The 25,881-nt window shown below is 43.7% G+C and overlaps 1 protein-coding gene across 2 annotated transcripts in view; it reads right to left on the bottom strand.

The window, feature by feature from the left end:
* LOC137290800 (structural maintenance of chromosomes protein 6-like) overlaps positions 1 to 25,881 on the bottom strand; it is a 62,558-nt gene that overhangs the window by 35,910 nt on the left and 767 nt on the right. For both annotated transcript variants that reach the window (XM_067821929.1, XM_067821930.1), the window contains exons 3-10: positions 25,618 to 25,729; positions 24,801 to 24,906; positions 24,312 to 24,448; positions 23,696 to 23,838; positions 23,392 to 23,493; positions 3,534 to 3,671; positions 2,739 to 2,819; positions 2,389 to 2,535 (exon numbers count right to left, since the gene is read on the bottom strand). In XM_067821929.1, coding sequence (XP_067678030.1) covers positions 2,389 to 2,535; positions 2,739 to 2,819; positions 3,534 to 3,671; positions 23,392 to 23,493; positions 23,696 to 23,838; positions 24,312 to 24,448; positions 24,801 to 24,906; positions 25,618 to 25,729 — 966 coding nt within the window. The remainder of the gene's footprint in view (positions 1 to 2,388; positions 2,536 to 2,738; positions 2,820 to 3,533; positions 3,672 to 23,391; positions 23,494 to 23,695; positions 23,839 to 24,311; positions 24,449 to 24,800; positions 24,907 to 25,617; positions 25,730 to 25,881) is intronic.

Genomic DNA, 25,881 nt, shown 5'->3' with positions numbered 1-25,881 from the left:
TCCGGTTTCTATTTCCCAAGGCCAACGCAGAAGAAACTTCAGCTGACACACCAAGCACTGTGTCAACAGTGATACACACGAAGGTGCTCTAGTAGGAACGTTAGACGATCCAGGGGTAGGTTGGCCCTCTAAGTTTTCCACAAGTTGATGGCCAGACGACATTCTCCTGTGAAGTTTCTCTTGCATAAAGGTCTTTTTGGCCGCATGCAAATAAACCTTGAACAAGTCAAAGGATTACGCGTAACACTCCACACACCTGGAATCCCAAGTACACTAAGAAGCGGAATTTCAAACACCGAGAGTGCAGGTCCTTGTTTGACTTGAGCCTGTGACACTTTACACAAAGAGGATAGGGCATAAAGCGTGCTAAAACACAAGTAGAAGAAACATTAATTATACTGTGTTGAAGGAAAACATGTGAAAACGAGGAGCATCAGAAACAAACATGATGCAGACACAACTCCGCCAAAACCATACTGGTTTAACTGATTGGTAAGTCATGTGGGACCTTCATTTTGTCAACAAATCGCTGACAAAATAAACCCAAAAGACGAAGCCTCCGTCCCGCCCCACGAGAGGGAGGAACAAACAAGAGACATGTATGAGGATATTGAAACAGGAACCAAAAATTACGGAGTCCACTCAAGAAGTGCCAGAGCAGAAAAACAAGTGAGTGAAAAAACGAGACAAGACTACAAGAACGAGTGAGTGAGTGAGTTTGGTTTTACGCTGCTTTAAGCAATATTCCTGTGATATCATGGCGGGGGGACACCAGAAAATGGGCCTCACACATTGTACCCATGTGGGGAATCGAACCCGGGTGTTCAGCGCGACGAGCGAACGCTTTAACCACCAGGCTACCCCACCGCCCCCCGACAAGAACGAAAAACTCAACACTGTTGAGTACATTCTTATTAAAAGTTATGAGTGAGTGAGTTTAGTTTTACGCAACACTCAGCAATATTCCAGCTATATGGTGGTGGTCTGTAAATAATAGAGTCTGAACCTGACAATCCAGTGATCAACAACATGAGCATCGATCTGCGCAATTGGGAACCGATGACATGGAGACCACCCGATCCCATTAGTCGCCTCTTATGACAAACACAGTCAATGAAAGTTATCAAACTAAATCATACTTGGTAGTAAACAAATATTGATCACAAGGCAAAATATACACCCATTGTGAAAAAAATCAAAACCCTGGATGTCTTTAATTGAACCACCTTGGCGAGTGTTAGGTTAGCAAGCTTTCGATCTCGACTGCGGTCTGTTTTTGAGGAAGAAGGCTAGTATACATATAAAGTAAAGTATGTAAACATCTAAAATACTTAGATTTTACCCAAGTCAAAAATATGTCGAATTCAGATATCTATAGTATTCAACTTTTGAATTTTTCAAAGGAATATTCATGGTGTCAGACTGAACAAAGTTAAAAATGGCAAGAGCCCTAGTTTTGTAAAATACTACTGCTGGTTTTCAAAAGTACTACCTATATCCATCCCTTAATGATGCATTAAACAGTGATCATTAATGTCTTTAGTGTCACACACCTGGTCTATTTACAATGGTATTCTGCCCAACCTGGGCCTATTTGTCTACATACAAAGGTGGCCTACCTGTACCAGCGTCTACATACAATGACTGTACGCCCCACCTGTCCCAGTATGCCTATGATACAATGATGGTCTGCCCTGTTATATGATGGTCTGTTCCATCTGTCCCTGCATATCTCCAATGCTCACCTATACACTTGTGCCAGTATCTCTATATATACAATAATGGTCTACGTACCTGTGCCACTATGTCTACATACAATGCTCCTCTACGTACCTGTGCCAGTATGTCTACATACAATGCTCATCTACGTACCTGTGCCAGTATGTCTACATACAATGCTCATCTACGTACCTGTGCCAGTATGTCTACATACAATGCTCCTCTACCTACCTGTGCCACTATGTCTACATACAATGCTCCTCTACGTACCTGTGCCAGTATGTCTACATACAATGCTCATCTACCAACCTGAGCCAGTAACACTCATCTACCTGCCTGGGCCAGTATTTCTATATACACAATAATGGTCTACCTACCTGTGCCACTATGTCTACATACAATGCTCCTCTACGTACCTGTGCCAGTATGTCTACATACAATGCTCATCTACCAACCTGAGCCAGAAACGCTCATCTACCTGCCTGGGCCAATATGTCTATATACACAATAATGGTCTACCTACCTGTGCCACTATGTCTACATACAATGCTCCTCTACCTACCTGTGCCACTATGTCTACATACAATGCTCCTCTACGTACCTGAGCCAGTAACGCTCATCTACCTGCCTGGGCCAGTATGTCTATATACACAATAATAGTCTACCTACCTGTGCCTGTCTGGCGGCATCCCTCTTCTGCTGCATGTTGGCCTTGGTCTGTTTCCTCTGTGGTTCCAGTTTCTGTACCTCCTCACTGATGGCAAGGATTTGGTCCTGGATCTGTCTGTGTGTTTGCTGACGCTTCTCCAGGTTCTCCTACCAGATAATGACACAGTTAGTGAGTGATTGCAGGCCATAATGCAGGTAAAGGAAGTGGGATATTCAGAATTGTTCTAATTTAAACAATTAGGCGCTTTTCTGTCTGTGTTATGTGAACAAGGAGGAAGACAGGGTATAAAAATGGGTAATATCAGATATTACAAAGAACAAAAAATATGTATCTGAGTAAACCACATTACCTTGACCTCCTCAACCTTCTTGAGATACTTCGGCGTCCGGGATTCCTCCTGATCAAGTTTTTTCTTAATTGGCTCCAAACCCTGCAAACAAGCATACAAGTGTCACTGTGTGAACCGTAGGTGATCAGACTTGAAATTGGTCAACCATGTCTGGATTAGACCGACCAGGGCCCTGTTTCACAACACTCTCCTAAACCTGAGATCTTGTAACTTTTCTTGTAGCATTTGTGTTACAGTATACCAGGTACAAATACTATGAGAAAAGTTACAAGATCTTAGGCTTACGAGGGTTTTGTGAAACAGGCCCAGACTGTATTTGTCATCCAGGATGTCTGGATATGATCAGCCAGGGTGCCTGAACTGGGTAGACAGGGTGAATGGATGAGACCCACGAGAGTGGCTGGATAGGGTCGAATAGGGTGTCTGAATTAGACCAGTCAGAGCACCTGTACTGGGTCGATTCAGGTGTCTGGATTAGATTGACCACAGTGCCCGTTCTGGGTAGAGCAGGGTGTCTGGATTCGATCAAACAGAGTGCCTAAATTAGGTCAGTCAATGTGTCTGGTGGCCAAGACTTCCTGGACTGGGTCATACAAGGCATCAGGATTAAGTTGACTGGGATGCCTAATTTAGGTCAGCCAGTGTGTCTAGATTAGGCCTTCCAAGATGTCATGGATAAGGTTGACTAGGGTTTAGATAAACCATTTTGTGTGGATAAGGTCATCCATCGTATCAGGTTTAGGTCATCCATGTTCTTAAACAATATGAAAATACATAAATATAAAATATGGTCACCCTTTCTTTTGCAGCAACCAAAGACCAAGCCATTTCATTCTTCAAATTTTTTACTTTCTTTTTCAGTTCATCGATGGCATCCAAACTTTTGAACTTGTGTTCCCACTCCAGTACCTCCTTCTCCAGGACAGGCAGAGTCTGTGAAGACACCAAGCAATGGACATGTCAAGATTCACACCAAAAACATAATGGCCAACATAACTACTGGTTGATACTGGTCTACCAGCTCACACCTTGAGAAACTTAATAGAAATTCCTTCCAGTCTAAGTAAACTTAGTCTCCGTACTCTTCAGTACGCTTCACTATTGCTACTGAGTTTAACAAAACCCAGGAGGTCGCGTCAGGTAACCTTTGAGATTGACCAATCAGAATACAGCTTACCAAAGCGCAAAAGTGGACATTCACACATACCTTTCGAATTGGTCTTGAAAAGGCTTGTACCCGAACGATTCTGAATGCTATTTTACATATGATCTCACATGTAGCAGGCTACAATACTGTAAACAGTGAGTAAACAGTCACCAAAAATAGCATTTTTGTCAATATTCAAGGATGTGAGCTTGCGGAAATATTAGCTAACAGTAATGATGTCATCACAAAGCCCTAAGTATATATACTGCTATATATATATACCTGTGTTTTCTGCGGATTTTCATTTATTGTGGGATCAGTGACACTGACTTGTGAATTTTTCAAGTCCAGCCAAACCCTATACAGTAACCGTTGTCTGACTGGTTAAATCCATTGGGCTTTTTCACCTTTGAGTGGACGGTCAAAGCTCACTCAAAGGTTACCTGACGCCACCTCATACTAGTTTTTTTTAGACTCAGTAGAGGAGTGTAATGAACAGTACTGAGACTAAGTTTACTTAGACTGAAATTCCTTCTTAACCATTATTTGCAGTGTGTCACAACATGATGGGGCTACAAGTGAGGCTACAGGGCAGATGTGGGTATCAGTTGGCTGTCCTGACAAGGCAGGTGAAAACAAATTGCTAATTTTTCTCTGTTGATAGTAGTGATGCAATCTCCTTGTCTCACAAGTAAGTACACAGTGAACCATAAGTTCAAGGTGTGAGCGAGTTAATTTTTACACCATACTCAGCAATACTCTAGTGATATGACGACGGAACTGATGACATGTGTCAACTTAGTCAGCAAGTCTGACCACCCGATTCTGTTAATTTATCTCTTTTGACAAGCATTGGTTACTGAAGGCCAATATTCTAATTTTTATGGGTTGTAAGTTTATGGAGCAACCCCAAACTAAGTGTATGGAACGAAGGATGTAAGTATGTTTCATTAAATGACAAAGTCAACAATACCTCAAACATTTCAGGGAGAGAAGAAAAGTTAATTAATGTGTCATGCTGTTTCAGAATATACAGTCGTAAAATATATGTATGTACCAACTGGGCCTCATAAGGCATAAAAGACACCATATTTAAAATGTTCCTATATAGACCCACACACCCAAAAATAAACCCACAAAAACAAGAAGCAAAAGTAATCAATATCCCCCGCAAACAGCAAAATACTCTTCATAAATATGTCTGCTAATTATGGTGACAGTATGTCATTGTTTTGGGGTGCATATGGCAAACTGGAAGGTGAGCATTTTTAAGTTCAGTTCCAGATAGGACACTACTACCAAATTTAGTTGAGGTCGTACTTGTTGCCATGGAAAAGCAAACAATATTTTATAAAGATATCCAAACCTCCGAAATGGTACCACTACACCACCAGACCTATCCATGTGCCAAGTTGGGTGATACTCTTGTGTACAGTTTTAAAGTTCTGCTCCAGGAAAAGAGCACAACCATCAATTCCATCCAGTCAAAGTCAAACTTGTTGTCATATAAACCACAAAAAATAAAATCAACACACTGGTGTAAAACCCAAAAGGCACATCTATAGATCATGGTCATTGGTGAACATGGAGAACATGTGTATAAAGTTTGATAAAGATAAAGTTTGGGTGATCTGCTCTTGACAAGATAACATCCTCAAAGCCACAGTCTAAGCCATGTTTCCATGGAAACCACTATCTATAAAATTCACATCTGGGTCTAATCCCAAAAGGCACATCTATGGATCAAGCTTGACATATGTACCAAGTTTGATGAAGCTAGCATGTATAGTTCAGAAGACCTGTTCCAGACAAGATGACATTCTCCTCATCAGTCATAGTCACAGCTTAAGTAATGTTTCCATGGAAACCACAAAAAATAAAAATTCATATCTGGGTCTAAACCTCAGAAGGCACATCTAGGAATCATGCTTGACAAGTACCAAGTTTGATGAATCTAGCATGCATAGTTCAGATCTGCTCCAGACAAGGTCACATCCTCATAATTGCAGCCTCAGTGCCCAAGTCATGTTTCCATGGAAACCGCAAAACATAAAATTCATATCTGAGTCTACCCCACGAATAGGAACATTTAGGGATCATACTTGACACGTGTACCAAGTTTGGTTTAGTTATCATGAATAGTTTCGCAGGAGATATGCTTCAGACAAAGTATTGCTGACATATAGAACTTGTTTCTGTATCCCAATGCAACAACAAATGTTGCGAAAGATAAATATAAAATATATATATGCCTCTCTCGTACAGGCATCCAAACAATGCTTCATACCAACTCACTTCTGCGGATAATTGCTTTGCAGCGAATTCGACATTGATGTACTGGACTGGCTTTTTGTGCTGCCAGATTTTTTCCATCAGCTGTGGATTTGTTTCTATTTGCCTGTAAGGCTTGTTACAGAAAATGAGAAAATCCTGCAATTGTGACTTGAGCTTGCCCATTGTGAGTGTGGTGGTACCAAAGATACCAGAATAATAACACTTGGTTTGAACAACTGCAGTAAAAGCTGATGTTTGAAACAATCAAAACATATCTGCCCATGCATTTCACAACCCCTAATCAGTCCATTGCTACACATTCTATTCTTCATACATGATATGGCTAATGAGGGGTATTCCCCTCTGTTTCTCCAGTATGAAATACTGGTATAAATTTGAAATTAATTGTTCTGCAGATATATCAAGTCAAATGTTGCCAGTTCAATGCTCATGCACGAAGTGAAACTTCTGTGAGTGAACAAGATTATCTATGTGATTTGAATTAAGATTTTTTATGTGATTATTTTAAATATAACTACTGTAAGAGTTCCATCTTTTTCGCATATCAATGTTAAAAAAAACCAAAACTTTTTACAATCATTTATGTTATTTAATTATCTCAGACTATATGAATAATCATCGTCAGTGTTTCAAACCGACAGTTTGTACTCTTGTGAAGTGATCCCACAAGCGCATTTTTTCATCTGAGCTATAATATCCAACTAGGTAGAGTTGTACATGTATTATATATGTGCTTTTATCTTGTGTCAAATTCATCATATTGAAACTGAAGTCAAAGCATTTTCAAAAAGCATTTTCAGCATTACTTAAGGATTCTGGTAATCACCAAGGGAAGCAACTCTGTAAGTAGTATAGGGAATAGGGGTTCTGGACCACTTTCAAGAAATGTCTCTACAAAGCCTTATTTAGTAAATAAGGCTTTGGTTGGGTCATTAGCTCTTGCTACTATTACCCCTACTACAAAAAAGTTGGCGGTAATTACTATGCCTACTTTGTGTTGGTAGGAGGTAACACTGTGCCGTACGGTACGATCAATAATTCTTCTCTTACAAACCCCCTACCCGGCCCATCCCTCAAGTAGTACAAGTTAGGTTCGTCGGCTTTCATATCCACTTTATCTATGTTGTAAGTTTTGACTGACCATATAGGATCGGTGGCTCGCTTACGGCTATCGCCCTCGTGTTCCCCCGGCTGGTATAGATACCTCACTAGGGCCCTATCTGGTATCTGTTTCTCCTTCCCACGCAATGGAGCGGCCGACTCTGCAACTATTGATTTTAGTTTGATAGCGTCTGCCGGTTTCTTACCGGTGAGACGGGTGACTTCATGGTTGATTGCCGACACCACCTTGGGTAACCTCGTGACCCATTCAGTCGATCGTTTTCCAGGGGTGGCCATCTCCCTAGCATACTGATAGCCGAACAAGCGCTCAGCCAAAGTCCTATTAAATCTCTCAACTATGGCTTGGCTGCGATGGGCTCCGGCCGTGCCACGCCTGACCTTTGTATCGTGTTTGGCTAGCAGTTGTGACACGGCACCCATGATCTCCCGTCCGGGGTCAACTTGCAGCTCTGTTGGCCACGTCAGCGGGCTGCGTTTGTATATGCGTTCGAATCCTCTGGCTACCTGGGCCGAATCTTTCGTGGTCAAGGGTTCGGCTTCCTTGTAACGACTGGCTACGTCCACTACGGTTAAGGCATACTTGTACCTCTTGTCGTGGGGTAGGAACAGTAGGTCTGCCTGGTGAACGCTATTAGGTATGTTAATACCGAACCTCCTTCTAGGCACGTAGCGTGGTGCCGGCAAATAGATCTGCCACAGGGCTTGTTTTTCAAGCCACGCTTTGGCTTCCTCCGGGGGTACTCGCGCTATTTTAGCTAGCTTATCTACTGCGCTAGCTCCTTTCCAGTACCCACGCGGGCTGTAGTAAATAGCCTCAAATTTTTTCATGTCCATATGCATATGTGTTTATCCCATCAATAGCTATCCAACGTTTCGTGTCCATAGGCGACAGGGACGTCTTGTTTATAGTCAGTCCGTATATCTTATGTCCATCACTTCTAAGTGTGTTCATTTTATGCCTAAAGGTACGGGTCTTGAACAGGGCTTCCTTGAATCTGGCGTGTTTGATGTGTTGTTTCACCACATACTTCTTAACCCCCTTAGCCTTCCGGATCTCACTATTGTCGGCTTTTAGTATGGAGTACATCTTAGGTCTCAAACCTATGTACTCGGCTATGGGCGTGCCAGCACACTCGTCCTTCATCTTACCTAGGACCTTTTTATTTACAGTACTGTGTATGGCATGGGTCTTAGGGTAATCGCTGGTGTCGTATAAATCAAGGTGTTTTTTCATGTCCTCGTACACGTCCTCGGTTCGAATCTCCATCAGCAGGGAATCCGTGTCAGTGTACAGCACTTCACACCTGTCACCGTACTGTTTCTTGAGCTCGTTGTAGTAAAAGTCGTACATCAGGTGTTTGGATAAATCGAGGATGCTCATCCCCACGTAAACGGGCCGGTTGAATTTTATGTGACTTTTCTTCATGTGTAGGGCAACCAGGTTGTCTGTGAATATCTTACTACGGTTGAATGCCGGACTGGCTATCAATCTCCTGAGCTTGTCTTCCTCACTCGACCGAACCAGCTTCACGGTCACGCGTTTCCTCAGGTTCTCCATAGTCTTACCAAACACCGAGTTGTTCATGAGCTTGTAGAGATTTTTCTCAAAATCACTGGTGGCTTTTTTTCGTAGGTCTGTGTTCATTCTGATGTAGGGCTCCATCCATGGACTCTGGTCGAACATGAGCACCCTGTGTATTTTGGTCAGCCTCATACCCAACGACAGGTACAGCTGTAGGTTGCGATAGTGAACGATGTACTTGGTCTTATTCATTAAGTTAGGCACGAGTTTTTCAACGTCTGTCACACGCCCACCTGACAAGTTATGTTGGTACTCAGACATCCAGTCTGGGTTAACCCTCATACGTTCGGGGGCCAGGGGGTAGCTGTTGTGCGATGTGTGTAATTCCTTGGGATACTCTAAGTCAACCTCGAGGATATAACCTTTGTTCGAATCTGGTGCAACCCCCATAACATCAACGTGGGGTACCCATTCGAATCCCCCTGTAGGTAGATACTGACTCATGGCCCAGCCGTACAGGTTGTTTGCGTCGAGGTAGAGAATGTGATTGGTTGGTTTGTTAGGATCGTAACCTTTCACGTATTGATTATTTGCTTTCGCGTATCGTTTGGATGCCATGGAAATCCCACCTCGCAAGCCTTTCTCAATGAATAGGTGCATGTTGTAATCTGTGAGCAATTCCAAATTAACTCCGGTCTTTTTAAGCAAGGCATCCCACGACAGACCTGGGCTGGTGTAATACCATGCGGGGTCGAGTTTATACTGCTTGAAACATGTCCGCCTAAACGTTTCAAACACGTCGGCTAACAGCAGTACATCTGTCCTCAAGTACAGGTCGTGATAATCACCCAGGTTCTTACAACCCAGTTTATTCCATACGTTAGTCGCGTGCGAGTAATCATCTCGTGAGACGGACGCCTCATTCAGCTTGCTATAAAAGCAGTCAATAGGGGGTAGTCTGGTCTCGGTGAACTTGACCCAACTATCCATGTACTCATAGGGGTACACACCCTTCCTCATAAGCAGGGGTCTAGTCTCGGCGTCTGTGTATCGATCGGTGATAGGGAAGGTATTGTTGGCCTTGACCAGACTGTCGAGTGACGACAGGAGGAACTGAAACGAGTCAATGAACCTAAGTCCGTTTAAGCTGAAGGAGATGTATCTCTCCATGTTGTTGGGGATGCACGTTATATTACCATCGATTTTCGCGATGGCCTGCATGATCAAGTGTGAGTCGTACCCTCTCAAGTTGTGAAAGACAACGGGGATGTTTATTGTCTTAGGGTTGATTTTAAGCTTGAGGTTGCACGCGTTGTGAGCGGCGCCTCTATACTTACCAGTTATGTGACAGTGATCTCTCACCGAATCACCGTTAAGTGGTGATTCACACACGTGACAGTTAGTGCTACTAGCGTGGGCTAGCCTGTCGACTCGGGTCAGACGCATGGGAGCGATTTTATACAATGCATTCCTAATAATTTTTTCTTCCTCCTGCAAACACTTTAGAAACCTTTCAGCCGCGTCAGGCCCCCTATACACTACCGGAGCTTTCGTTTCCCCGTCACAACGGACGACAATGTATCCAAACGAACAGGCTTTATGCTCTTGTGTTTTGTGGGTGAAGCTACCACTGGGAGCCTCGCCGGCGGCAGCCACTAAGGCTTCGAAGTCGGCATATATAATATAAGGCACAGACATTTGGTTCTTGTGGTTATTGAATTTTAGGATATTGTCACCTTCCTTAGGCATGTCGACTCGTATGGCCGTCTGCCCCACACCTTGACAATCATCCCGGTGGGATTCTAATAAATCAGCTCGGGTGAAGCCATGTAGACATCGTTCACAGAAGTGGGTCTTTCCTTTGTATGCTGATTGGTCATACAACAGCTTGCTAAAGTGTTTTATCCATGTGTAGTGATACTTGTCACCTCGCTGGATCATGAATATATTGATAACTTGGCGATCCTTCACCGGGCTGACCCTGTGTACTATTGTTGTGTTACCTTCGTGCCCAAAGACATTTATAGCCAGATTATTCTGTTTTTCTATTTTAGTGATCTGGGATATGGGGGTGGGTTCATCTATACCATCCCAGTTGAGCCCATCGTCTTGGGGATAGCTAGAAAGCCTATCTGAATGAGTGCCAGCTGGAAATAAGGCTGACCTGATAGCTAACCTCAGGCAATCGTTTCCTCTATTCTTAATGTTTACTATGGCATGTTTGTTTCTATAGTAGGGAGGCAAGGCTAGGTATGACCCGCCTCTGAACGGCACGTAGTTAGCTATGTCTAGATAGACATTATCGATTTTATCTACAACCCACCCGGACCCCAAGTGTGTGTAGCGTTCTAGGTATTCTCGTATCTGCTGAAAACTGGTACCGATTGATGTATCAATGGTCTCTGTATGTGTGGCGACCTCTTGTTGACCTCGGAAGTAAGGCTGAACATACTCAGTGGCCCCTGTGGGGCCCCCAACCTGCTTATCGAGCGACATTTTCACTGTGATCTGAAACTTGATACTTCCTAGATTATTTAGTTCCTGGTTGACCTTATCAGCTATCAGAGGCTTGATATCTGTAATGTCTATGTTTCTATCAACGTGCATGCGCCAACCTCTCAAATAGTTGCCTACAGCGCGCTCAGTGCGCACGAACTGTAGGTCAATAGCTCTATTCTGTCGTAATAATTCTACAAGCTGTGGTTTTCTCATACGGGAATACCCGCCTAAACCCAAATCATGTGCCTCGACTTTCAGTTGTTTTACAGTGAGAGGTTTTGCTACGGGGGCATGTGATAACAATGCGGTTAACCCGGCTCTCCCCAGGTTTGAATAACCCGTGTATCCAAGCTGTTTTGCTTGAGCTTTTAATTGTTTTACTGTAGGAGGGGCTTCTAAACCTAGTAATCTCAACAATGCTGACTTCCGCATTCGAGAATACCCGATCACACCTCTCTGTTTTGCGACCCGCTTGAGCTCGCTTACAGTAGACATCGTGTTTACACCTAAGAGAACCAATGTCTAATTGGTTCACAGTAAGGGGAGGTAACCCTTAAGTGGCTATCTTGAGCAGTCGCCTACGTTCTTTTATGTAGCCTTTTTTATTCTCGTAGATGAGTTGATGTCTGACTACGTTCGCTCCGTGAGCTTTACATAGACAGTAGTGTCCTTTAACCCCGATACCACACACAGAACACGTGTAGTTAGGACTTCCCATATGGAAACAACAGAACCCCTGATTCCTGCATTTCCTACCACAGGCCTCGGTCTTCCCCATAAGTATATATTCGCATCGGTATGGAGCGGGTCTCATGTTTACTTATATAGGTATTTTAATTTAATTGCTTCGCAACCAACGCAGTAGCTGCTATACCCAACACTATGAAGACCAGTTCACGATTCATTTGTCCCTTGGATGGTGTGTAGTACTGAGCGAGTGTGGGTTTATTGAGCGGTTCCAATTGTTTACCAGTTAGTAGGTAGTATTCTTTCATTGCTTCATCGACATCGTAGAATGTTTTAATGGCATGGTTTTCACGCTTGAGTTGTTCGTTAATAAAATCGATCCTCTGGAGGCGTTTTTTAACGTACTCGTCCTGTGCTCTTTGTAATTTCTCAGTAGCGAGATCGTGTCGCTTCCTTTCTTCCTGTATTTCAGCCGCGTGATCATCTCGTAGTTTAGAGAAGAGGAAATTACTCCCGGAAAATGCCAGGGCATTCACTAACGCCCCACCGACCATCATAGCTATCGTGGCCATCCCTATATTTATTTCATTATATTATCAGGTATTATTCCTTGTTTTACTAGGATGTCTTTTGTGGCCATCGCCATACCAAGGTTCATTATGAGCATACCCATATCCTGCAGGTTGAAATCTAGCTTGATAGTTGGTTGTTTAAGCACCATTTTAGTCAACCGAGCGTACCCTACGGCTAGACTGGCGACCACTGTGGCGTGGTATGCGTCGTTGACGAACGTTTTCCCCTCAGACATTATGTATATGATATAAAATATTAAAATTATAACATGATATGCGGGTCAATAGTGGGGGATACCCCCACACCCCCACTGTTGGGGGTTACCTCACTGTTGGGTGGTGGCTCACTGTGGGAGGGTACCCCCACGTATAACCATGTTATAACCACGGCAGCAGTTACGCCTACAGCCAACAACAGTCGGGTTGGGTTGGTCACTTTATGTTGGTTACACCACCGTTTTTTACCGGCAGCTACTCTCTTAGGATTCTTCTGCCTGGTTACTTCCCTCACTGGTTCCTGTGAAGGGGTCTCCTCCACTGTTGGGGGTACCTCCACTGGTTCCTGTGCAGCATCCATCTATACTATTATTATTATTCTTTCTCTCAAATTGACAATGTTTTGCTGTGATAATCGCCGCCGTCACTGGAGCCAACAACATACCATATTTGTGGTACAGCCCGCAGCTGATAGAGCTCACGGCGTGTTCGATAAAAGGGTCTTTCTCGAGGTCCTCCCACAGGTAAAGTCGGCGCTCTGGTGGAATGGGAAGGAAGTATGACACAATACCGGTGTATATCTGGGTCATAGCCGATCCTATTGTCTTTGTCATTTCTGCTCCGAGCCGGGACTCGTATCTAGCGTACAGCTTATCGATTTCTTCGGCTGACATTTTGTGAATTTTATCCGGAGTGTAGTCTCCAAAGTAATGTTTGGCTTTGCCGCCAACAGCCAACGCCACCAGTTTCTCTCGCTTGTCATCAGTGGGGCCTGCCGGCGTGGGGGAACCCTCCAACGACAATTGTTCGAGCAATTCCTCACACTCCATCTTATAATATAACAAGTAAGATTTAGTTTTAACTATATAATACCCGATGCAGACAAAACACAGAGAAATGAAGGTTAAGTTGCACACGACAAATAATTCAAATATCATAGCTATATGCTTAGCTTTGCTTAGCTTTGCTTAGCATACTATATATGCTACTGGTTGGTCGGTCTTTAGCACGAGCTTAGCGTGTTTAGTTTCAGCGAGCTGTTTCTTCACCCGTTCCCGTTCTAATTTGCTCATCACATCGTTCTCTCTCAAACACTCCTCGAATGAATCCCTGTCCTTGCAGTGAAATAAGGCCACCCATCGCGTCTGCTCCCTGAGGTCTTTCAACACCGAGTTGAACTTCTGCGTTAGCACCCAGACGCTGTGATTTGCATGCCGGCCGGAGAAGGCCAGGTACGATAGCATGTCTCTCTTTTTTGTTATCTCGCGATTAGCGCTGCAGTCGTCCAGTATGAACAGCGTCGGTTCCCCTTTAAATTTCTCGTGAAGAGCTTTCAACCAGTCCTGCAGGCGTGTTCCAGGGTCGATTTTATGTACGTCCGGGTCCGTCATCACCCAAGGTCGCGCGTACGTTTTATTCATGCTCAGAGTAGGGCACATGATAACGATGTTATCGAACACATCCTTGTAGTAACCCTCCAACATATCCAACACGAAAACGGTCTTCCCACAGCCAGTCTGCCCGCACACTATGGCGCAGTGTGGGTCAGTGGGGAGGTGGGGGTACCCCCGGGGGGTGTGGGGGTCTCCCCCACTAGTAGATGGCTTGCACGAATCTCCCATTGTCTATATTAAGTTGTGCGTCCATAATAACGTACAGATATAATTTCAACTTACCAGCGGTTTGAGCCTTCTTAGTAATCTGGATGGTTATCCCTTCGCTGCCGTTATCTATACGGCGCCCGCTACCGTGCAGTTTATCATCATCCGTGGATCGCATGTCCAACCATAGGGCGTACTTGGTGGTCAGGTATTCACCGATCTGCACGGAGCCGAGGTCCAGGTCCTTTGTTATATAATCCCCCACTGGTAGCTTTTTTATCTCATCCCACTGCTGGTGTGGTCTCATACCATGACTGAACAGCTGGTTGGGCACGCCCTCGATGGTAACTTCCACCTTTTCAATCTCGGGGTTGAAAAACTTCTCGCTGTCCCTCCGGAATGGATCGTAATCCTCCACGGGGACGACCAGGATACCTTTCATCGATCGCGCCGGCACGTTCAGGTTGATATTCCACACAGTGTCGCTCTTATCTCGCACGACTGATCTATGCCTCAGTACGCGATCGTACAGGATGGCCATCTTCCCAGAGTACTGGCTTCGAACCTGCCTGGCCAGCTCCGGGCTAGTGACCATGTCGAACTCAAGAGAGATGTTGTCTATGGCATAACTAGCCTCATCACCGTTCGGCGTACGCACTACTTTGCTATAGTCGTTAAACGTGAGCTCGTATTCGAGCCTATCACCCAGCGCGGCCTGGTAAAACGGCGCGTGTCCCGTGAGCAACTCGAAGTCTAGCGGCACGCAGAATCGATTCCCGTATGCTAGAGCGATGGCCTTTTCACCGTCCGATAGCTTGTCTTGCTGGTCTTGCGTGAAGACATACCCTATGCGCGCCCGGGTTGATTTGCTGATGCCCTGGTACACATCATTGACTCGTTCTCTCTCGCTTTTCCAGAGATCCTTGTAGCAGTGAAACACGTCGCTGTCGTCGATGCTCAGCACCTCGTTACCGCTGATCTTGACGGTCGTTTTCTTGATGATAGCTCGACCCACGTTCCGCACTAGCTCGCGTTTGTCGTTGTCGGAGGTCAACGTGATATTGAACGCCAGTCGAACAGTGCCTGGTACAATGAGGTCATTCTCACCAAGGTTTGGAAATCTAACCAGCAGAGTTTGATTCTGGTCTATCTTGCTGGGATTGTTGGTGATGGTCACCGACTGGCGCACGGCTCTGGCTCCTAATGGCTCTCTCAATCTTCTGAAAGGATCTAATTTTCTGCCGTACATTGTTATATAAAAGAAATATATTTTTAATACTAATGGATGAAGACATAGATATGACGGAGATGCCGGGCGCTAGTGCCCAGGCATTCGATGATGAGCAGGAGACCTCATTTACTAGTTCACCATTGAACCAAGAACACTTGGAAACAACGGTAAATGATTATTACGAAAGTTTAAGAAGAGATAAAAACTACGTTGAACCACAGGGTCGATACCATAAGAATTTTTTTATTGATACAAAGGGTGTTCTACGCCTTAAGTCTGACCCAGGGGTTGACCTCTTTAACAAGAGCAATAAAAAACCACTGGCCTTGTCAACTCTAGCCAGCCGCCATGGTGTCGAATTTATCCGTGAACATCTAAACATGCATGATTACGGTGGTGCAATACCTAAGGCCGTTAAAGAAGATCTGCAAGCTACCAGATCCCACCTCACCACTAGAGATGAAATGACACCACAGCGTGCTACAGAAGCCTCGGACAGCATAGAAAAACTGTTGAGCACCTACTGGGACAAACCGTTACCGGGGTTTGACTTTCCGGTAAGGGAACTGCGCGGCTTAGACGAAGCCGTGAAACGCGTGCGTGGAGAACTCGTGAACAACATGGGGAAACTGAACGAAATCGACGAGCACATCGCTAGGGAAAAAACCAAACTCAACGAAACTGAAAACGATGATATGAAGCGTCGTATCAATGAACGAATACGTGATTTAGAAGACGAGAGACGTACACGATTGGAAGCCGCTTCCTCGAATCGTGAACAGCTTCGATCCCAGATCAGTCGTATTCGGGAAACAATCGATAGAATACTGAATGAGGATACAACTTTAGCCAACAGGATTCGGATATTGTTCCGGGAGCAAGGGATCACCATCGTCAGCATTCTAACTGCATTGGGTTTCATCATATCAACCCTGGTGGTGTCACTGACAGGGGGAACCCCCACACCTGCCGGCGGGGGAACTCCCACTCCCACAGGCGGTGGTGTTAAAGACTGGATAAAAAAACTCGGGGAAGGCCTAGCTAAACTGGCTGGTAAAGCCGCCGAAGCCCTTCCCGGCATCCTGGGTAGCATCGTCTCGTGGTTGTTGAGCGCTCTGTCTAAAACTGCCATGTGGCTCAGTCAAAACCTGTGGGCAGCCATCGTCGCCGTGGCGGGTCTGGTGTACGTAGCGGCTAAGAAATCTTTAACCAAATAAGTCCCAAAGTTACCCCACCAACCACTAGGGCCGTTTTATTATCGATATGCTGCTGATAGGGGGGTACCCCCACATGCATATGGGGGTGTGTGGGGGGCACATGAACTTTAGACTCCGGGGGTGGCGCCACTATACCCTTTTCACGTGGTGGGATGTGTGGGATATAGGGGGTGTTAATATCGGGGTTGATACCCAACTTTTGGTCCGCCGTGGCTATGACTATTTTGTTGTTATAACCCACCACTTTTTTTATTCTCAGTTGCATATCACTCGGAGCCATGTATAACCCCACGCCGAACACGTAATTGACTTTCGATCTGGCGTATTCTAACACGTTTTGGTAACGGTCGATGGCCCTCGGGAGATCAACTGGAGAATTGATAGCATCATCAACGTTGGAAACGAATTGTGTCTGAGCGTCGTAAGCAGTTCCCTTACCGAGGATGTTGGAACGCGTCATCGACTGCGCACCCAACAGCGCCCACACGTACGTTCGAATCGAGTCGTTCAAGCGTATTGTACCAGTACGAGTGAATTCTTTCGATGTTTTTGAGATCATTTTAGTCCAGGCTGTGGCTGCATCAGGATTGGTTTGCTTTATACAGCTGACATGGATCTTTTCATTCGTTGTGGGGCCTGTAAATGTATGACGGTTTGGGTTGTATGAACCATCTTTAGAACCGGCATAATATGTTCCGGACCTGTAGAAGTACACGAGAACTATACCGAGACCATGGTTCACACCAGGAAGGCGAAAGTCTTTATTCGTTGGAATCTCAAACTCCCCACAAATACGTTCATAAGCGCGTCTATCATAGGGGTTATTCGTCATACTCCACGCTTTATCTTGGGGAAGAGGAGCACTTATTTCCTTCAATATTCGTCTCGTTTGATAATAAATATGAAACAAAATAACCGCCTTACTCAGTTCGTCTATACCGTAGTCTGGTGTCACACCCGACCCTGTCGTCGCACACCACACAGCAAAGCTGAGTTGGTTCTGCCAAAACTGCATTGGGTTTTGATTCCAGTTTACCACCGCCTGCGCGTTATTAACGGACACGATATAGTTTTCAAAGATATCAATAAAGGTTGTTTTAAACCCCGCACCATCTGCATTCACCACGATTTTCAAGTGTGCTAAATCCATATTATAATATATAAATTATATATTATAATATGTACATAACACTTCCAGGGATAACGAGCGGTGAGGCCGTTCAGCTGACGCACGCGATCGATAACACGTCAGGTCAACTCGAAGTCGCACTCTGACAATATCGGTGTTAGATATAAATCATAATCCTGTAAATATAGGATACCTCAGCTTAACGCTTCATGTAAAATGACCAGCGCACAAGGGCCCGGAGTGAAAAAATGCGTCAATATCGGGATCTCCGACCTCGGAGACGCGCGGTTTCGACGCTCCCGGAGTAGATGGTAAATCGTACGCCTTGCAACTGAAAAACAACATTTACAAACGCGTTGAAATCCCCTCCGGTGGAACCCTAAGTGATATGATAGATACCACAAGAGCAACAGTCAACACTAAGTACGCCCTTGTCAACACCGGTGATAATAATTGGATAATATACCCATCGTTCGGGGGTAAACTGTTCGACTTAGACGATGTTGAGAGCACTACCGTCGCCCGAAACAAGCCATATATGCTCGTCTTCACCGAAGATGACAAGTGGGTGTTGTTACCCGATAACGACGACTGGTTTCTCAATATTAGACTCGTCTCTCCCTACGTGTTCACGGATAACAAAGACAACCACCTAAACAAAGTCGTGAACAATGGAACCCTGCTCGTGGCTTACGTCCCAACTCAGAGACGTAGCGTAGTCGTCAGCCCAGTCAACACTATGGCAGCCCACATGCTATCGAGTAAACCGGCCATACAAAACGTGAAATTGCAGTTGGTGTCTGAATTCGAAGGCGTGGTCAAGATACTAGAGAGTCTACCGGCAAACTCAACACTGGTCATCAAAGTCTACCTAGGGGAACCATCAGGGAATGATATCGAGATCGTGAAGGGGATCAAACTCGGGTGGGTGAAACGACACCAGTATCAAGTTTGCAACGTTTACGTGCGGGTGGGTGTTGGAGCCGACACCAGTCTGCAGGGGGTCAACGTGATCGTGGAAAACAAGATATCACTAACCAATATCTTCCTGCCTGACAACATACACTTCATGGGTATGAAGTTCACCCCTGAATTATTATCAGAAAACCAGTTGGAAATTATATCGTAATAGTATAATAATGACCAGTCATCGTCCCAACACTACGCTTAACGACCTGGGAGATACGGAGGGATTCGATCAGCCTGGTGAGGAAGATGAATTATATATCCTGCACTTCAAAGACAACGTGTACGGACGGGTGTCGTTATCAGATTTTAAAGAGCCCAAATGGCTGATCAACTTAACACTCACCTCACCTTATATCATATTAAACGAAAATAGGTTTGTCTCTAAGATTAGGAACAACGGTATCTGGGTCGGGGATTTCATTCCGGAGGTATCCATATCCATAAGAAGTAACGAGAAAAATAGGTTAAGGTCTGTATTAAAAAATAAATTAACATTTAGCAATAATCCTTATGGTAAAGATCTTGTTGATAGAATATACTCCTCTTTCACACTCATCATAGAAGTCTTCTTTAACCAGGAAAACATCGCAATAGTACACCAAATTTTACCCGGGGTGTCAATACGCTGGCATGCCGTACACACAAACGAATATTGTCGTATTGTTATACAACGGGATACCCCCACGGGTCCTATAAACCACTTAATAAGCCTCTGTAAGGGAGTTTATATTACAACAGAAAAGTCTATTAGCCTCTTACCTATTACCATAACTGATGGTCTAGAACTTGTAGACTTCAAATTCATTGATAGATTTTTAACTGAAACCCAATTAAAATATCTTTCAAAATATACATTATAGGATGGGTCTGTACCCAGTCGTAGAGGAAGTAGCGAAGACGCTGGAAACCGTAGATGGGTTCCGCTTGAGGCAGTTATGTGATGTGAAACGTCAACTAGAACAAGACCGTGACACGCGTAAAGCACTATGTAAAAAGTACAATAGAGCTTTCAATATCGTGGACGGGGCTGACACTACCCTTATGGCAACCAGCATGGGACTAGGGGCGGCAGGCGTTGGGTTGTTAGCTACCATCGTGGCTGCACCTATAGTGCTAGGTATTGAAATAACAGCTGGGGTGGCAGGGTTAGCAAGATTGGCGCTTAAGTTAGTATCACGCAGACTTAATCGTAAGGCATTGAAACACGACGAGATCAGGGTTCTGGCCGAAGCAAAGCTGAACACAGTGAGTGAGCGTATTTCCACGGCACTCTCTGATAGTAAGATCTCAGAAGAGGAGTTTCGTTCAATCCTATCTGAACTCAAAAAATATAACGGAATGAAACAAGATATTCGATCCAAGTCTCGTAAGTCTGCTATCAGCGAGGACGAGAAAAAAAAGTACATAGAACAGGGGATACAAAAAGCCCAGCAAGCCTTTATTATGAACACCAAAGAGATCGTAGGCGGTTCACGTTAAACTGTTTCATCGATATAAACATGACATAGGGGAACACGAGGGCGATAGCCGTAAGCGAGCCACCGATCCTATATGGTCAGTCAAAACGTACAACATAGATAAAGTGGATATGAAAGCCGACGAACCTAACTTGTACTACTTGAGGGATGGGCCGGGTAGGGGGTTTGTAAGAGAAGAATTATTGATCGTACCGTACGGCACAGTGTTACCTCCTACCAACACAAAGTAGGCATAGTAATTACCGCCAACTTTTTTGTAGTAGGGGTAATAGTAGCAAGAGCTAATGACCCAACCAAAGCCTTATTTACTAAATAAGGCTTTGTAGAGACATTTCTTGAAAGTGGTCCAGAACCCCTATTCCCTATACTACTCTGTACAGCAAATGACAACTGGGTCCCATGCCTGCCTTCATCTTAATGAATCAAATACATAATGAAGGAAGTACACAATCAGCTAAGCCATCTGTTACAAGTACTGAAACCAACATATTAAGGGACCTGCTCAAATAAATACTCCGGCCTTCTTCAAGACTAAACAGTAAGTAATCTGTATAGGAACTCCATGCCATGAAAATATAACAAAAAAGTTCAATACTACACATTATGTGAAATCAAATTGACCTGTCCTTGAATAAATGAGCATTTCCCCCTTAACAGTTTTCTGAGCACACAAAACTCTTATAACTGCAAATAACCAGGGTATAAAACTCCCAATTTCACCTAGACTACAGGGCTATGTAAAACTTGCCAGCACAGACCATAACTTACCCGTCTATAAGTTAAAAATAATTTAGGTTTATCATCTAAAAGGAATTCATCGTTTATGTTTACATGTGAATTAATAATGATTTATTATCCTGAAGTTTGATGAATATCTTCATCTACATGTCTAAATATTAACCCCATCGTCAGGCAATGTGAATTTTGAGTCAGTGACAGTTAGACAGGTACTGTAAATCATTGAATTTTTGCAAGCATGATATTTTTGCAAAAGTTGCTAATGACTTGAGCTCGCAAAAATATGACATAATTTGCTGGTGGAATGCGGGCATGGACAGGTTTCATGACTTTTATCTGGAGAACAACACTTTCGCGACACTGACTAAACTGGTCCTCCATCAGTGCCAATTTATTAGAGTCATTCCATTTGATTTAATCCCTTTGAACTGTTTTAAGCTTATCTGGCCTATGCAGCAAGTGCTGTTTTTAGGAAAACATCACTGATTGCATACATGCGGAAGTACTCCACTGAATGGTGTTCAAGATAAGCGGCAAACTTTAATATGTGATTGGATTTACTTCAGATAAAACTCTCAGATGCAAGTAAGCTTTGAAACAGTCAAACTAAACTGTTTTGAGAATTAGGCGAGTCGCAAAACTATTGTGACATAAAAACGTCTGTTGGTCGCCACTTGCAAAAATATCATGACGCAAAAGAATCGTGATTTACTGCAATATAAGGTAACACGGGGTTGGAGAAATGTTCTTACACCAGTCTAACAGGACATGTATAAAGAAAACGAAAGAGAAAGGGGAGATGGTTTGGGCGTCTGACATACAGGTGAGATTAGTAAACTGTAAGTCATTGAAAATTGATCAGTCACACTTGCCTGATCATGCATGAATGTAATTTCCTGAATAAAAATGATATTTTATACTTATCCTGACTCATGCACATTATGCTTATCTCCTCCCTCTAGGTGAAGATAGTGGAACACTAGAAATCCCTTGAAATTCCATCTATTTGAAGCAGACATACAATACACTCACCCACTGGAAGCCTCCATCTCCTCGCAATACGGACACATGACCAGCCATCCCTGTCACTCTCTCCGAAATCTCTTAAGCCCAACATGAGAATTACGTTGAATTCAGCATGCCTGAGTGTATCATGTAGCCCAAGGACTGGCAATAATGCTGTTATGTTGAATTGTCATTTCAGTTGTCCAGGCAGTTGATTTTTGGCGATTAAATCCCATAGCAGTCATTGGAGCGCAAATCTCACGATGGTCGGTGTTGAATCGTGTATGACTGAAGACAAGAACATGTATCTCTGACATCTGTGCTGCCATAGCTATGGCGAGTAGAAACAGCGTTGTCTGTGTCAACAGTTTGAAGGATGTCCAATCTAGAGACTCATAAGTGTCACTGGTGAGATGTTGAAGTACAACATTCAAGTCCCAAGCTGGTGTCTTAAATCTGCATTGTTGGTCTTGTTGTTGTATGCCTCAAATCGCATCAATTTATCTTCGTATAAAGAGTGAGTAGATCTACGTAGAACTAAGGTGACTGCTTTTGCCGCTCTACTGAAATATCCTCAATGTGTCAAGCATACATGTAGTTGGAACAATGTCCCAGCGCTTGTTTGGTGTGCGGATGGACGAGTAGGTTCTTCCACTCTGGGAGTCACAGTGATAGTTATTCTTGTTCCTTGATGAGTAGTGGAAAGTCAGTTGTAGCATCACTGTCTATTTTATCTTACCGATGACCTTTGGCAGTAGAACTGGAGGCAAGAACTCATCATGGAGACACAAATGTTGGTATCTGTTGAACATTGTGGCAAATACGTCTATTTGAGGTGATCCGAATGTCTGACTGATGTATCCACTCTGTTGGATGGTTGTGAATGACGTGATATAACGTCTCCCATGATGTTGCATGCACCTCAGATGTGGAATGCCTCCAACCATCCTTGTTAGATCATCCTTGTTGGGTGATGTAGGAGAGAGTTACAGCCATGGCTAGTCATGTGACTGTATTGGTCGGAAAGGAAGGCTTCTGGTCCGTGAGTGTACTGTACGTTTGCTTCAAACAGAAGGGAACTTCAAGGGATTTCAAGTGTTCCACTATCTTTGGGAGGGAGGAGATAAGCATAAAAAGGAAGAGTCAGGATAAGGAAAAATATGTAGTTTTGTTCGAGGCAAGAATAGTGTTTGAGTTACAGAGTGAGTTGTGATGCACTTTGTACCTTTTCCTTCTGACTAATGATCTCAAGTGTGATGGCCTTTTGCTCGTTGGCTTTTGCGTAGTCATGCTTCATGGTCTCTAGCTGAGTGGCCTTCAGAAAAAACTGCAAGAGATGGGGAGTAGAGATATGTCACTGGAACAGACTAAGTAATTTGTTGTTTGGAGCATAAAGCTAACAGTTTGAAACTAATCAAGATGATGCTATTGGCCACTCACACAAGCATGCACACATCAAATATTGCAGATCTCCGATACCAGGACAGAAACAGGTAAACTGTGATATAAAACTGCAAGTATGAAAATACCTTGTACTTATCCTGAGGGCTCTTGGAGTTGAGGAAGTTGCGACTTGTCTCCTGATTGAGGATGGCAACAGGATTGTCCACCTGAATGTTGAACTGATCCAAGATGTGGAACAACTCCTCCCTCTTGTCTGACACCATTACACCTTCACAAGCGAGATAACAAACGCGCTGACATCACTCAAGTCTGAGTGCAAAACAAAAGTATGCCACTACTGGAATTAACCAGAGATAACTTGAAAAAAGGGAGACAAACAATGAGGAGAATTAAAGCTATCTTCAATAACACCCTTTAAAAACTAATATATTTAACAGTCAATACAAGTGTCTGATAAGGGGGTGAGATGGGAATGAACAGTGAGTTCCAGATTACTGGACATATACATAGCCCAGGCCAACACGGATATCACAAATACCTTACTCAACTTCCTAGCTCACTTGACCTTATACACGTAAAGCACCAGGCAGGTGAACAAGTTCTATCTTCCAGTGCCATTTGACATAACCTGCACAGGGATTGAACCAACATACTTTCACTCTCTAAGCAGACTCTATCCACTCAACCGCTGACAGGGAACTATCAAGACTGAACAACAAAAACCAAAACTTGTTTTGTTACCACTTTTTGAGAGAAGCTGGTATTTGCTGTTCCCCTCTGATGTGAACTTCCTCTGCACGGTGATGGAGTCTCCATACATTTCATGTCTGAAAGCGTCGGGGCCTCGGTTCCGCAGCTTGATCTGCACCTCACCAGTGCTGCAAGCACAAAACATCTTCCCTCACATATTCCGAAATGATTACTTGAGCTCAGACATACCATTTCAAATAACACACAAAAATATAACTCTAGCATGTCAGAACTACAACTGTTCCTCAAGGCAAGAGTAAGTAAAGCATTGGAATGAAAATATATATGATGAAAATGTACAAAATAATATCCAAAATCTAAAGTGTCATTTAAGACTGTGGGGTTAAACAAAAGACACAATACTGTATATTACCAACTTGAGACAACTGAAGAAATGCTCTTACAGATACTTCACACAGTCAAGAACAGTGAAATGTTTGCATATGAGGACAAAGCTCTGGAAAATATGAGATCTCTGACCTTTTACCACTCTTGATGAATCCCTTGATAGTGGTGCCCCTGCTTGTCACTGAGGCCTTGCCCCCGAGGCCCACAACCAGTGCTGCCACCACGGCACTCTTCCCACCTATTGCAGAAACGCAGGGGGTGATTCAGTGATAGTAATCTTAATATGCATCCCCCATTGTGGGGTGAGTGAGTGAGTGAGTGAGTGAGTGAGTGAGTGAGTGAGTTTAGTTTTACGCTGCACTCAGCAATATTCCAGCTATATGGCAGCGGTCTGTAAATAATCGAGTCTGGACCAAACTATTCAGTGACCAACAACATGAGCATCGAATTGGGAACCGATGACATTGTCAACCAGGTCAGCGAGCCTGACCACCCGGTCCCGTTAGTCACATCTTACGACAAGCATAGTCAGGAAGGTATCAATTGTCTGCAGGCAATTGTCAAAACAGAAGCCACTTGCACTTAAAATAAACATACTCCAGGGCTCCTATGAATGAGATGGAATTTTTAAACTATTTATTGAAAATTGGCATTATCTAGTAATACATTTAGTCAAAGCAGTGCTTTACTGGAGACAGATTTTACAGTCATTTTACAAATATCATATACCACATACATGTTGCTTTGGTACTACTGAGAACTCACGCATCTCTACAGGGTAGCCTTTCCTAAAACTGTGCAACCTGATTCATGTACAAAAACTACATTAGATATGATCAAGGATGTGTCAAAACTAGGATACATCATCTTAGATGGGAAACCCTACAACTGAGGAGAGCAAGGGCCAGAGTCACCTTCTTTCATATAGTCATAAATAACGTGAACTTACTTCCATTCCTTCCCACAATAAAGTTGACATGAGGACCAAAGTTGACATCCAAACGAGTGTGACACATGAAATTCTTCACACTAATTTTCTCAATTATACCAACTTCAGCTTCCTGAAAAGAGAGACGGGAATTTTTTAGAATCACTGAAGGAAACTAACCATAGTGTCTAGGTTATAAATGTACAGAGATATGAAGGTGATTGAACTGACATAAAAACACACAACAAAAGAAGACAAACAATGTCAAGAAAAAAATAGTTGTGT

This window comes from Haliotis asinina, chromosome 7 (assembly GCF_037392515.1).
Source record: "Haliotis asinina isolate JCU_RB_2024 chromosome 7, JCU_Hal_asi_v2, whole genome shotgun sequence".
NCBI lineage: Eukaryota > Metazoa > Mollusca > Gastropoda > Lepetellida > Haliotidae > Haliotis > Haliotis asinina.
The sequence above is the reverse complement of the archived record's forward strand: the minus strand, read 5'-3'. Positions and strand labels throughout refer to the sequence as shown.